Below are 14,519 nucleotides of genomic sequence, written 5' to 3'. Positions count from 1 at the left end.
CTGTCGCGGCGGGGGCGGTGCGTGGTGGGCGTGGTCTGCCTGTGATTGGTGGGCGTGGCCGGTCCGCCCCCGCCCGGCGCCGCCCAGACCCTAGCGCCGCCTACGCTTTCCCCACTTCCTGCCCCGCGAAAGTTGCGGAGGGCGGGGTTTGCGGCTCGGAGACACCTGGGTTTGGGGGCGCCCTCGCCCGCGAAGCGCCGGGGGCCCCCGTCCCGCGCAGCGCCCTCGCGTGGTCTTTCGGGAAAGCCAGGCGCAGGCGGGGCCCGTCCACGGTTTTCCGGCCCCCAAGCTGCCGGGTGGGGTAACGTGAGGCCGGGGCTCCCCGCTGTCGGTGCTCGCGGAGGGCAGAGCCGACGTGGGAGAAAGCGCGGGGGCCCAGGTCCCAGCCGGGGCCCAGGTCCCAGCCCGGCCTCCACATGACTTCGGGGAGGGGCCGGACGGCCGCGCGGTGCGGCGGGGGGGACTCAGGCGCTCCGCTGCGCGCGGCCCTGCAGCGTCCACTCCAGGACCGGGCGCTGTCACTCCGTCGCTTCGGCCGCAGCTGCACTTCCGGCTGCGGACCCGCGGCTCCGAGGCGCCGGGGTGACAGCGGGCTAACGGCGGCGGGAGTTAACGTCGGGCGCGCCTTTCCGGAGCCCCGCGTTCCGTCCCACGTGACGAGGACCCCTGGGCGCCCCCAGCCCCGCCGTGAGCCCCGCGCGGCCCGCGCCCTTGCAGCTCGCCGGTCAGGACGGCCCCCACCGTCCGGTCTCGCTGGGCCGGGCAGAGGTCAGAGTGCCAGCCCGACGGGGGCCCTGCGCCCCGGGGCTCGTGCCCTTGACCTTCCCCGCGGGGTCCTCTCCCGACAACAGTCCCTGCGCACGGCCCGCGTGCCCTTCCCCAGGCGTGGCGGGGGGAGAGGTCCAGAGGCACCCGCGCGCCGCCCGGCCCAGGACCCGTGAGCCCAGGACCGGTGAGCGCAGGACAGGAGAGCCCAGGACCAGTGAGCGCATGATCCGTGAGCGCATGTCTGGTGAGCCCAGGACCCGTGAGCCCAGGACCCGTGAGCCAGCAGCTCCTGCATAGCATAGGCTTCTGTCTGAGGAAATGGCCAGGGAGCTTTTGTGAGCAGGCAGAGGAAGGGAGCCGGCCTCCAGGAGAGGGCTGCGCTGTCCCAGAGAGGTGCAGTGGGGCGAGCGGACTCCGGTGGACCCCGCCAGCCTCTCCTCGGGCCTCTGCAGAGCCCCGCTCTCACCCTCTCTCCACACCAAGGGACTACCTTGAAGCGTGGGCTAGCATCACAGGGCAGCCCTTCACCTGAGATGCCCGCAGAGACTGCCGCATTCACTTGTGCATGTGTCTGTCTGTCTCTGTTCCCAGCAGGAAAGGGGCCTCTGTTCTCCCTGCCCTTGGCCTTCCTGCCTGGGCCGGGAACCAACCAAGACCAGAGCTGCAGCTGCGGGACGGAGGCTCCTGCTGCCAACGATGTAGACGCTCGTCTGCTGCCCCCTGGCGGCATGTAACCATCTGGCCACCCAACGACGGACACACACACACCCGAGGGACACACACACACCCTGGCCTTGCTGCTGGGTTGCATATGAGCCTGGGCCTCAAGCTCTGATGTGGACAGGAGGACATCATTGGCCACGTGTTTCTCTATCTATGGGAATCTCTACAGGCAAGACACAGGGAAATAAAGAAATGAAAACCTGGCAGAAACTCAGTTCCAAATGTCTGCTGTGGTGTGCACAAGGCCCAGGCTGCAGGGACTTAGAGCAGACATGGGGTGCCGCCAGGGGGCACATGAGGCCGAGTGCCATCCCCAGAACCACAGATAGAAAGGCAGGATGATGAGCCTTTTCCTCAGCTAAGGCCCCTTTGTGACCCCATCTCCAGAGCCCCCACCTCTAGGCAAGTAGCATAGGTTTTGGGGTGGCAGTACAAGGAACTATGAGCACACACCCCACCCCATTCTACGTGGTCAGAGTCCTCACTGCGGCAGAGCCCCAGGTTAGTTTCTAGACAGGAACACGTGTCCCTCTGCAGTGACGTGTCTCATACATGAACCACATGTGGAAGAACTCTGGATCTTGATTGTGTGTGTGCACACATGCACATCCCAGTACTGGGGTTTGAACTCAGGGCCTGAGCTCTGCCCCTTCACTTTGTCACTCAGGATTGGCACTTTACCACTTGAACCACAGCTCCATTTCCTGCTTTTTCCTGGTTCCTTGGAGATTCCAGGCATGATCCATGAGTACCCACTTAGGCTCTGGGAGCTTTCTAAACACATCAAACAACCAAAACTCCTTTCCCCCTAGACCCCCTCAGAACCACACAGCCGGAGAAGGCACACTCTGCCCACACCCCCCAGACAAACTGAGACTCTCGACTTCTCATCAAAACATACTTGAAGCCAGGAGCTGGTGACTCACACTTGTAATCCCAGCTACTCAGGAGGCTGAGACGTAAGGTTCAGATCTCAGTCTAAAGCCAGCCTAGGGAAGGAAAATCTATAAGACTCTTATTGCCAATTAAGCAGCAAAAACATCCAAGGGACAAAGAGTGAGCAAATGCAGCAGTGTACTCACTAGACACTATGTTGAAAATGAAGTATACAACATACGGATGGGGATGGAAGAGAAAAACGGGGAGGGGGGGAAATGAGTGAAGGGGTGACATTGTCCAAATAGAAACTTATTCTTTACCTGACTTATATAACTAAACTCTGTACATCGCCATTATAATAACATTTTTTAATGCTAGATACAGGTGCCAGTGGCTCACGCCTATAATCCTAGCTACTCAAGAGGCTGAGATATGAGGATCGTGGTTCAAAGCAAGACTAGGCAGAAAAGCCCCTGTGAGACTTATCTCCAATTAATCACTTAAAAACTGGAACTGGAACTGTGGCTCAAAGTGGTAGAGCGCTAACTTTAAGCAAAAGAACTCAGGGACAGCACCCAGGCTCTGAGTTCAAGCCCCACACTAACAGAAACACACACACACAGCGTCAGAAGTGGCTCAAGTAGTATACTGCCAGGCTTTTTTTTTTTTTGCAAATAATTGTGTTTAAGTGATTACATAGTTACACAAATTTCACAGTATTGTGGGATAGTGATGCTTAGTTAAAGTCACAAACACATTCTAACCTTTGTGGAGCAAATTGTCTATCGTGGTCTATAAAGTTTATGAGTTCTATGAGCTTTGACAATACAGTTCCTTCTTCCACATCGGATGATATGTACATTCCTTTCCTTTTTCATAGAGTCAGCTGTTCCCTCTTTCCATTGCTGCCATTGAGTTGCTTAGTTCATTTTGATCAATGTCCAGTGCAGCTGATGGGTCCCACTGTTGTATGGTTTTCCCTGATTCCCTCTAGTTCTATGTCCTAGTTTCCCTCTGGTGTGCAAATATATACCATTAGAATACCAGTCTTAAGGGGAAAAAAAACTAAGGAGAGTATCCTGGTTGTGAGTTCAAGCCCAGTACCAGCACACAAAACAGGGGAAGGATACCCTTGAGAGCCCCCACTCCTCACCCAACCCTCTACCACATCTTCCTACATCCCTCAACTGCTCCCTCCCTCTACCCATCCACTCCTTCCTCCACCGGTCCCTTCCACTTCCTTCTGTCCATCCTCAACCCATCATCCCTCTGTCCACCCAGCCATCTGACCCTCCTCTCCTCCCACATCTCCACCCATCCTTCAAACCATCCTACTGTCCATTTTGACACCCACGAGTCCTCCTTCCAGTCCTCCCCCAGCCCTGCCCTGCCCTGCCATCCACTCCACACTCACAGGAGGAAGTGAGTGGTCGACCCCTCCCAATATGACTGGGCGCAGGAAATCTGCTCACATCTAAACCACACCATTGCAGTCCACCATTAGAGCCATGGGCATGCCTCAGCTGGCACAATTCTCAGCAAGTTACAGGTGTGGAAAAAGACCATCTGGCCCAGTGTGGAGTCAGAAGATGAACAACTGGATAATTGCGTGTGGGGTTTGTGTGTGTGTATGTGTGTGAGTGTTCACACCGGTGTTGGGGCTTGAACTCAGGGTCTATCCCTTAGCTTTTTTGCCACAAGCTGGTACTACCACTTGAGTTTTACTTGCACTTCCAGCTTCTTGATGGTTAATTGAAGATGTTTTGATGCATTTCATATGGCTCTGAACTTCGATCCTGAGATCTCAGCCTCCTGAGTAGCTATGATTATAGGCATGAGCCACAGCAGGCTTTCTACACTGCATTTGGAAAGGTAAAATATACTTTTTTATTGCTAGTTTTTTTTTTGGGGGGGGGAGGAGTCCTGGGGCTTGAACTCAGCCTGAACATTATCTCTACTACTTAAGCCATACCTCTAACTTCCAGTTTTTGGCTGTTCCGTGGAGGTTTGCTGCCTGGGCTGGCTTCAACCCTTGATCCTCAGATCTCAGCCTCCTGAGTGGCTGGGATTACAGGCATAAGTGACAATGCCAGGCTACTCTACTTCCTTTTCATCACTAGTAATTAATTATGAGTGGATAGTAACATACTTGATTCATCCACTATTGGAAATACTACCATTCTAATGTGAAATCAACCAGAAGCCTTATTAAAGAGACATTCTGCACGCTCTTCTCATGTCTCAGGGTGTGGTGTGCATTTTACACTGACAACATTTTTCCTTCTGAACCATAAATTCCCATCAGAAGCATCTGAGCTATATTTAGCTTTCATAGAATTCAGTTGAAAAAGTAGATTCTCGTACCCAAGCTGTTTCAAATATACTTAAAAGTTTGCCAAAACTGGAATGCCGTGTTGACTTTTAAATGAATCAGACTGAGGGGAAGATCCCCAAGTCTGGTTCACCAAGGAGATACCTCCTCAGTTCAGACATCACCTCCTGAAGGAGCCATTTCCCAGCCTCCTTGGTCCCGATCCTGTGACATCTGCCAGGCCGTCTTCCCTGCACAAGTACACAGTACGCAGCATGAACTCCTGCCTCTGCCCTCCCACCTTCGCTCCCTGCAACCAACCTGTCCACACACCAATCCTCCACCCATGTACCTAGCCACCTACCCATCCACTCACCCATCCATCCACTACCCGTCTATCCCCTCACCCATTGTCCCTCCATCCACTCATCCACCCACCCATCCCTCTCTCCACTCACCCATCCATCCATCTACTCACCCATCCATCTACCCACACATCCATTCCCCCATCCATCACTCACGCATCTGCTACTCCATGCATCTACTCACCAACCACCTATCTGCCCCGCCCACCCACGGGTGAGCCATCACCACCCCCACTCACCCAGCTAGAAAATGCCTCCCAAGCACACATCCAGTATGAGGCGTAGGGAGATACGGGATGACGGGGAGGTGGGCCAGGATTGTCAGAGTCAGGAAGGAGCTATCAGGACAACATGGGCTACCAGCGCTGGCCTTGCATCTGAGTGGCCTGGGGAAATGAAAAAAGTAACTGCAGCTCCTACTCATTAGGGGTCCCAGCCCAAACCCCTCTGGAGGAGTGACTGAGTCAGGAAAAGCCCAAAGGCGTGGCCTTCTGAGAATTGGAACCCCTCTGGAGGACCCCTCCCCCAGAGGGGTGCCCCATGCACAGGCCTAGAGAGGCTCTAGGAGGAACAATGATGAGAAGAGCAGCCACCTCCCTCCCATCCAAGATGCAGGTGGGAGGTCCCACCCACACCTGTGCTGCGCAGTCCTCGTCACACCCACAGTGCACCCCCCACTGCCTGCCACGGAATCCAGGGGGAGAGGAGCACCCCCTGCCCCCCAACTCTCCTCCAGGCTAAGCCCAGGCTGCTGGCCCCAACGCCCAGGGACCCCATCTCCACCATCTGTCTAAGGAAGCAAACTTGCCCAGGCTACTGAGGGATGAGAACACATGGCTGACGGCAGGGGGCCCTGCAGGGGCATCCATGGCTACAGGCTTCTTTCAAGGCCAAGAGACATGATACCTGAGTGACCAGAGGTGCTGGGGGCTGCGGTGGCTCAGCCTCTGAGTGGCTGGAGGAAAGGGGACACCAGAACTGTGGAAATGGAAATGTGTGACCATGCGCCTGTGGGGGGGGGGAGAGGGGGGAGGCGGGGGAGGGAGGAGGGGGCAAGGTGCCTGCAGACTGGGAGGGAGCAAGACCGTCCATTTCTGCATCTGAGACAAATGCTTGCCATTTTAGATTTTAACCTTCCACATCTCCTTTTTCTTCTTTTTTTGTACCAATACTGGGGCTTGAACTCAGGGCTTCATGCTTTCACCACACTACCACTTTGGCCTTTTTGGTATTTAACTAGAGATAAGAGTCTCATGGACGCCGGGCGCTGGTGGCTCACGCCTGTAATCCTAGCTACTCAGGAGGCTGAGATCTGAGGATCGAGGTTCAAAGCCAGCCCGGGCAGGAAAGACCATGAGACTCCTATCTCCAATAAACCACCAGAAAACCGGAAGTGGCGCTGTAGCTCAAGTGGTAGAGTGCTCGCCTTGAGCTGAAGATCTGAGGGACAGCACCCAAGCCCAGAGTTCAAGCCCCACGACCGACAAAAAAAAAAAAAAAAAAAAAAAAAAAGAGTCTCATGGACTTCTCTGCCTGGGCTGGCTTCAAACTGTGATCCTTAGATCTCAGCCTCCTGAGGAGTTAGGTCTATGGACATGAGCCACCAATTCTTGACTCAATTGCTTTCTTTTTCCTTCCTTCCTTCCTTCCTTCCTTCCTTCCTTCCTTCCTTCCTTCCTTCCTTCCTTCCTTCCTTCCTTCTTTTTTGGTCGGTCATGGAGCCTGAATTGGCCTGGACACTGTCCCTCAGCTCTTGAGCTCAAGGTGAGAGCTCTACCACTTGAGCCACAGCAGCACTTCCTGTTTTCTGAGTAGTTTATTGGAGATAAGAGTCTCATGGCCAGGTGCCAGTGGCTCATGCCTGTCATCCTAGCTACTCAGGAGGCTAAGATCTGAGGATCATGGTTCAAAGCCAGCTGGGGCAGGAAAGTCCATGAGACTCTTATCTCCAATAAACCACTAGAAAACTGGAAGTGGCGCTGTGGCTCAAGTGGTAGAGCGCTCACCTTGAGCTGAAGAGCTGAGGGACAGTGCTCAGGCCCAGAGTTCAAGACCCACGACCGACAAAAAAAAAAAAAAAAAGCCTCACGGACTTTTCTTGCCGGGGCTGGCTTTGAACCGTGATCCTCAGATCTCAGCCTCCTGAGTAGCTAGGATAACAGGCGTGAGCCACCGGCACCTGGCTAATTTCTTTTTAAGACAGAATAATCTGTGTGTGTGTGTGTGTGTGTGTGTGTGTGTGTGCGCGCGCACTTACTCCATTCCGCACCCACTCACCCACTGACAGATGATTCCATTGCGTTTGCTTCTGAGCATTCTGACTAGCAGCGTGATGGACACGAGTGAGTGCTGGCTTTGAGGTAGTGCCAGTCTACACCTGCCGCCGCTGACCAGCGGGCGCCGCAACTGCAAGCAGCTCGGCCTGAGAAAAGGCGCCGGCAGCCCGGTGACCGCGGGCCCAGGGCCCAGGGCAGGTCCCGGGGCCTCGGGCCCCGGCCCCGCCCCTCCCGGCCCCGCCTCCTCTAGGCTCCGCCCCTCCTCCCGCCTCCGCCTCCTCTAGGCTCCGCCCATCCGGCTGCACCGCCTCCTCCGGCCCCGCCTCCTCTAGGCTCCGCCCCTCCTCCCGGCTCCGCCTCCTCTAGGCTCCGCCCCTCTTCCCGGCTCCGCCTCCTCTAGGCTCCGCCCCCGCCTCCGCTAGGCTCCGCCCCTCCTCCCGGCTCCGCCTCCTCTAGGCTCCGCCCCTCCTCCCGGCTCCTCCTCCATGGTTCCTTCTGTCTCCGCTTCTCCTCCTCCCTTGGCTCCTCCTCCTCCTCTCCGGCTCCTCCTCCTCCTCTCCGGCTCCTCCTCTCCCGCTCCTCCTCCTCCTCTCCGGCTCCTCCTCTCCCGCCCCTCCTCCTCCTCTCCGGCTCCTCCTCCTCCTCCCGACTCCTCTCCAGATCCTTCTCCCCGTTCCAACCCCGCCCCTCGTCCTCCCGGCCTCCTCCACCCGCTCCTCCTCTGAGTCAGTCCGGCCCCGCCCCTCAGGAGATCGACGATTCGAGTTACTCGGGCTCCGCTTGCCACGCCTGCGGCGCTGCCATGGAGACGAGGCCCTGCGGCCTCTGCGCCCCGCCGGCCCTGGCGCAACGCGCAGCCCAGGGCGGCCTCGAGGTCGTCGCGCGGTGAGCGGGGCGCGGGGCGGCGAGGGGGCCGCGCGGGAGGCGGGGCGCGGGGCGGCGAGGGGGCCGCGCGGGAGGCGGGGCGCGGGGCGGCGAGGGGGCCGCGCGGGAGGCGGGGCGCGGGGCGGCGAGGGGGCCGCGCGGGAGGCGGGGCGCGGGGCGGCGAAGGGGCCGCGCGGGAGGCGGGGCGCGGGGCGGCGAAGGGGCCGCGCGGGGCGCGGGGCGCGGGGCGGCGAGGGCGCCGCGCACCGGCCACTGCACGCGGGTGGAGGCGCCCGGGCCGCGCCCGCTTTCAACTGACGTCATTTTCGTCGCTCTTGGGCCCAGCGGTGTCTGATGCTGGAGCCGGGAGGCGCTGCGGGGTGAGTACCGGGCGTGGGGAGTGCCGGGCGCCGAGGGTGAGGACCCGGCACTGCGGCCCAGGCCCGCGGCGCGCCTGCGCCCCCCGGGGTGAGCCTTACCCTCCCAGCCGCCCTGACTCTTGCTTTACGTTCGGAGATTTGGGTCCCCCAAGTCCCCAGCACCCTCAGTCGATGGCTGGAAACCAGGGATCGTGTGCACACCTAACTGAGCCAGGCCGGGGCCGCGGTACCCCGGAGAACCTCTGACCCAAAGCGAGGTGCCCCTGCTGCCAGCCACCTGACTGCGGCTCTCTCCCCGCAGCCCAGTCCAGAAGCCTGGCCAGGAGGAAACTGCCCAGGGCTGGCCCAGATCCTCCATGTGTGGGGGGGCTGCTGTCCCGAGTGGACAGGTCAGCGCCAGGCTGCACACGGCTTCCTTCTGCTTCTGTCTGGACGCTGGGGACTCTCTTCAAGCTCGGAGAACCTGGCTGTCAATCACTGGACGCCTGACAGGCCTCCCAGCAGCAGCACGAGGGAGGCCCTGTCACCACCTCAGAGCCATGTCTTCCCAGGCCGCGGTCACAGCCCCACAGTGACTGGCTGGTGGGCTGAATAGCTCTGCAGGGGCTTCGGGAAGCTCCTAAGCATGTTTCTGTGCGGTCTGCCCCCCAGCCCTCCCGAGGACGCTGTCTGCATATGGTCTGTGGTCCCTTGCCCTCACTTCTGTCATTAAGTTCCGCAGGACGCCTTGCTGGAAAAATTGTCAATCATCAGTTAACATAGTCCAAGACAGCTGGCGACAGTAAGGGGGTGTGCAGGAAACCGGGTGGGGGGATGAGTGGCCGAGTCCCGCTGGCAGAGAAGGCCCTGTCGGAAGGCTTCGCCCGCCTGCGGTACAGGGACGCCTCACTGCTCATCTGGCAACAGCAGCAGCGGATGCTGGAATCGGTGCCTCCCGGGACGTACCTGAGCAGGAGCCGCAGCATGTGGTACTCCCAGTATGGAAACGAGGCCATCTTAGTCCGAGACAGAAACAAGCTTGAAGTTTCCAGGGACACGGGCCAGTCCAAGTTTTGCACAGTTATGTAATTCCAGCGTGGAAACCTGTGCCCGCATCAAGCCCGAGTTCCCTCCTTCAGCTTTCTGGCTTCTGCTCCCTGCTGGAGATCCAGAGCGAGGACTGAAGATGGAGGCGCCCCAGAGGGCTCTCGGGTCCTTCAACACCACACCAGCACAGTTGGCTCGCAGATTCCAGCTGGGGGTCCCTCTCTAGCTGTCACCCACACACTGCCCTCCTCCAGGTGTTGCCTGGCAGTGCCCGGGCCTAGCACAGCCCCCCAGCTCCTCTCATGCTTCCCAGCAAGAGCACCCTGCCCTACAGGAATCACCTTCCCAAGATGTTGCAAGGCGCTTCTGGTGAAGTCCTGCCTGGTTAAGAATACGTTGGATGTCCTTCACGTGTGACCTCAGATCCAGACGTGCAGGGCTGTGGGGGGTGAGAGAAGGGCATCTCAGCAGGTGCTCTGCCCAACCTGTGTTCCTCCCGTTACCTGTGCAGCCTGTACATATGCACTGCGTTCCACACCAGCCTCAAACACGGGGCTCACAAGCAAATGCTCTGTAAATGCCTTAGGGAAGCCCCTAGCTTTTAAGCTCCACGTGAGTTGCCCACAGTGATTGCAAAGTTCATCATCAGGTGTCTGAGAAGGGTCTCCAGTGGAAGGGAGAGCACACTAGCACCTCACTGAGGCTGTAGCTACTCCCACCCCCACCCCAGCCGCCCTGTGTTGTGGCCTATTTTCCTCAGCCTCTGCTGTACTTAGGACCGTGTGGACACACAGACGTCAACACAAACCTTCCTTTTCTAAATAAACATCCTTTAGGAGTCTTCCTTTTGTTTGCTGTCTTTATACACATCTTACCTGGCTTTCCTTTTTTTTTTTTCTTCCTTTTTGTCGGTGTAGGGCTTGAACACAGGGCCTGGGTGCTGTCCCTCAGCTCTTCAGCTCAAGGTGAGTGCTCTACCACTTGAGCCACAGCACCACTTCCTGTTCTCTGGTGGTTTAATGGAGATTAGAGTCTCACAGACTTTCCTGCCTGGGTTGGCTTTGAACCATGATCCTCAGGTCTCAGCCTCCTGAGTGGCTAAGAATACAGACATGAGCTACCAGCACCTGATTTTTTTTTTTAAATAACTGTAATTCTAATGATTACTAAAGAGTCCCAACACAGAACTAAGCAAAAGTAGAAGGAAAAAAAAAAAGAAAAAACTACTAAGCAAAAGCAAAGTGCTCTCTCCCTTAAGCCAGTCTGTCAGGTGTTGCTAGTATGCATAAAAACCATGTGGCTATGTGTGGCTGGTGGCTCACCCCATGATCCTAGCTACTCAGGAGGCTGAGATCTGAGGATCAAGGTTTCAAGCTAGTCTTACTTCCAAGTAACTATCAAAAGGCTGGAATGTATGGGTCAAATTTTAGAGTACCAGCTTTGTCTTGTGAGCATAAGGCCCTGAGTTCAAGGCCAGCACTGGCACAAAACAAAAACTCCACGTGTGATTGCAAGGATGTGACCTGTGCATCATTCTCAGCAACACAAAGTATGACCCTTTGTATTAGACCTCTGGGCAGCAGCCCCACCCACCTAACAGAAGCACAGTCCAGCTTTCAGCCACACACACAGCCATCTTGACCACATCTACTCACTGCATGTGTAAATTCTCCAGCAGACATGCTAGCAGTGGATCTACTGGATCATGCTGCATTGCCCAAATGCTGGGTCCAGTCCTTGTGACCTGTGGTCCCTGGCCTGCTGGCTGCCCCAGGCCATTCTGAAAGTCCGTATGTCACGGTTGGGCGGACACACAAGACTGGGGGACCTAAGCTAGCTGCCGAGTGCAATGCCTGCCTGCAGTGACTGGCCTTGCCTGGGGCCTGGCATCACTGGGGGATTGCCCCAAAGCCACTAAGTAGTTTGTATCAGCATCTTTTCAGTGTGTCCTGCTTAGCATGCAGTGAGCTGCGGCCATCCGCAGTGCCTGTGGGCCACTGCTCAGACCCCCGAGACTGTGAGTACAGCACTGCCACAGGCGTGGGACCCGGGGTGACAAGTCACTGGTGAGTGCTCACTTAGCTGGTCTCGTGGATATGGCTGGCAAACTGGCCAGTCCGTCACTTAGAGGACACTAAGCTGCTTAGGGGGCAGGAAGAGGCCATCTGGCAGAGGTGGACGGGTATGCTGTGGGGGATGGTCAGGGTGGACAGGGTCAGAGTTGGCAGGAGTGACAAGCTTTCACCTGACCTAGCCTGGGTGATGGACATGCCTTTAGGCTTGGACGAGGCCCGGCGGGAACCTGCTCCACAGCCCGGGACCGCAGCCATGGCCTCAGGTCCTTCTTCACTGAGCACTGGTTGCTTCTGGGGCCTGCTCATGACGCCGCCATGCTGTGGTTTCCATGTGGGCCGAATGGACGCCTGTCACAGAAATCACCTGTACAGATTGCAGTATGGCAGAGAGGAGAGAGGGGACAATGTTGGGGGCACAGCAGACCATGGGGTTGGGCCCCTGCAGAGGCCTCGGGCCACGGCCCAGCTCTGGGTACCACAGGCGGCCAGGACACACGCAGACAAAGCTGAGGGGCCCCGGCGTCACGGGATGCTAGGATAGCACACATGACCTTTTTTTTTTCCTTTTTATTATGAAAACAAAACAAATACCCCAGGAGAAGGGTCCATGATTACCAGAAACATCAAAGAGTACTTTCTACCGTTTTTACTCTGTGGTGTTGAGGCTGGCATTGCAAAAAACAAGCTAAAACTACTTACATTGGACTCATTTTCAGTAACTGACATTTACAGGAATCTACTAGAAACGGCACTAAAAAGCTTAAGAAAAGGTACGGTCAACTTGCATGCACATCATACAGAAAAGTAACATTTTAAATATAAAAACAAAAATCTTCCTGGAAGTGTTAGGCCGGCCGGCATTCGGAACAGCGATGTGGATATTTTTTTCCCAGATGACTGCAAACGGGATGACGGCTGCAGAAGGCAAACCAAGATGGACAAACGGAACACGCTGAGGCGAGGTCTCGGGACCCACCGACTCTGAAGCCGCCCTGGGCCCCCAGGGCACCGAGGTGGTCACACCTGACCCTGCCCTCCCCCTGGCTTAGGGAAGCCTGTGCAGAGCCACCCCGTGCGCGCCCGACAGCCTTTCCCATCAGGTGACGCACATAGCGGTTCCCCGCAGCCACGTGGGACCCCAGAGGCTGAGGGGCCACTGGCCCTCAACACAGAGGGGAAACAGCCTAAAGTCTGGACAGAAAGCCTTAAAAGGTTACAGCACCAATGAATGACAGCAGGAACCCCAGACCCTTCCCCGCCCCCGCCTGGCAGCCCCGGCATGAGGGAGGGGCCGGCACCTGTGACAGACACGGCGCCACGGGCCTGCTGGCGTGGTGAAGACCACTCAGGCTCCACCGGCAGTTCCTAAGGTCACAGTTCAAACGTTCTATTCAAGATCTGCTTAGAAAATACCTTTGAAAAACAAGGGTAATTTTAAAAAAATGGAACTTTAAAAAATCCATGTCTTTTTATTATAAACAAAACTGACTTAAAAGTTTACCCAACTGGCTGAACACGACCGGTGTCAGGCCGCCAGCGGTGGGCGCGCGGCAGCCTGCCGTCTCCTCTCGTCTGCATCCGCTCGGCTGCGTCTGAAGTGCTGCTGGTGTGGCTGTCGCAACACTGTCCCGGGCCGGGAGCTGTCCATGGGCCCGTCTCCCGCTGGCGGGAACTGTAGCGGGCCAGATACCTGGACACGCGTCCCACGTACACACCCAGCGGCCCTCACGGAAGCACACCCGCCCTGCCGCCTCTGGCTCACTGAAGATTCCTGAGCCACCCAGCCGCCTCCGCCCCTGGCAAGCACAGGCGCACAGAGAGCCCGCCCAGCTCGAGGCCGGCCTTGTGCTCCCGGCAGAAAGCTACCGTGCCCCGAGCGTGACCAGACAGACCCTGCACTCCAAAGCCTCAGCTTCTCAACAAAACCAAAACCCAACAGAAGCTTCGGTTAAACTCTGTATATTATTACTTTTTACAATAGAAAGTTAAAAATCAAGACTTCGGTTTACTATACATCGTTTCCTCTCCGATTACAAAGCTTACGTGATAGAACTGGGATTCCCTAAAGCCATTTCCAACAGTCCAAAGAGACCGCAAGTGGATACAGAAGAACTGAACAGACGACGTAAGACAACAGAATGTGCTGCAGCTGGAAGGAGTCTGCACTCCTAAATCTCCCAGTTTTATACACCCCCAAAAAAACACAAAAACCAAAGAAACCAAAATAGGCCAACCAACCCAGAGAGCCGCGGCCGCAGCCCAGGCTCCCTTCCAGCCCCACACGCCGCCCCCCCTTCTCTTAATGCACTTCTTCATGGTTTTGTCTTTTTTTTAAAAAATGACCAATGGTGTTAATAAATAAAGTATTTATATATACATGACTGGGAAGCGGCGCAGCGCGCGGCCGCACAGCGCGCAGGGGTGAGGACACCGGGCTTGCGTAGAAAATGGTTGAACTTACAAAAAAAGTCTCCTTTTTTTTTTAAATCGTTTTTTTTTCTTTTTCTTAAGTTGAGGTAAAAGTTTCAGTGTTTGGAAATCTGCACGCTGTGCACGCAGCTGCTCGTCTCTTCTCAGGAGGACCGCCGGAAACCGGCGCCCTGCCTCCCTCCCCGCGGTGCCCACCCCCACAGCGCAGCACGGCGGTCTGGAGCCCCTCAGCCCTCTGCTGAGAGGGCCGTGGGCGGCTCGGGTGCCCGGCGTCCGTCCTCAGCCTCCCCGGAGAGAGGTGGCCACATCAGGCAAAGGGCCAGATGCGCAGCGCCTCCTGGTGAGCGCTCACACACCGCCCCGCTGCAGAGAGCCTTGAAAAATTTCCAAGTAACAGACCCAGCGGGGCAGAGAAGAGGGGT

General features: G+C 56.9%; 1 protein-coding gene across 1 annotated transcript; it reads left to right on the top strand.

The window, feature by feature from the left end:
• The first annotated feature begins 8,107 nt into the window (after nt 1-8,107).
• On the top strand, nt 8,108-10,433 carry Brd3os (BRD3 opposite strand). Its single transcript, XM_070014986.1, has 2 exons — nt 8,108-8,207; nt 8,868-10,433. The coding sequence occupies exon 2, from the start codon at nt 9,380-9,382 to the stop codon at nt 9,632-9,634; it is 255 nt and encodes an 84-aa protein (XP_069871087.1). The 5' UTR covers nt 8,108-8,207; nt 8,868-9,379; the 3' UTR covers nt 9,635-10,433.
• Nucleotides 10,434-14,519: the final 4,086 nt, after the last annotated feature.

This window comes from Dipodomys merriami, unplaced genomic scaffold (assembly GCF_024711535.1).
Source record: "Dipodomys merriami isolate MVZ:Mamm:240054 unplaced genomic scaffold, mDipMer1.0.p SCAF_11, whole genome shotgun sequence".
Lineage (NCBI taxonomy): Eukaryota > Metazoa > Chordata > Mammalia > Rodentia > Heteromyidae > Dipodomys > Dipodomys merriami.
The sequence above is the reverse complement of the archived record's forward strand: the minus strand, read 5'-3'. Positions and strand labels throughout refer to the sequence as shown.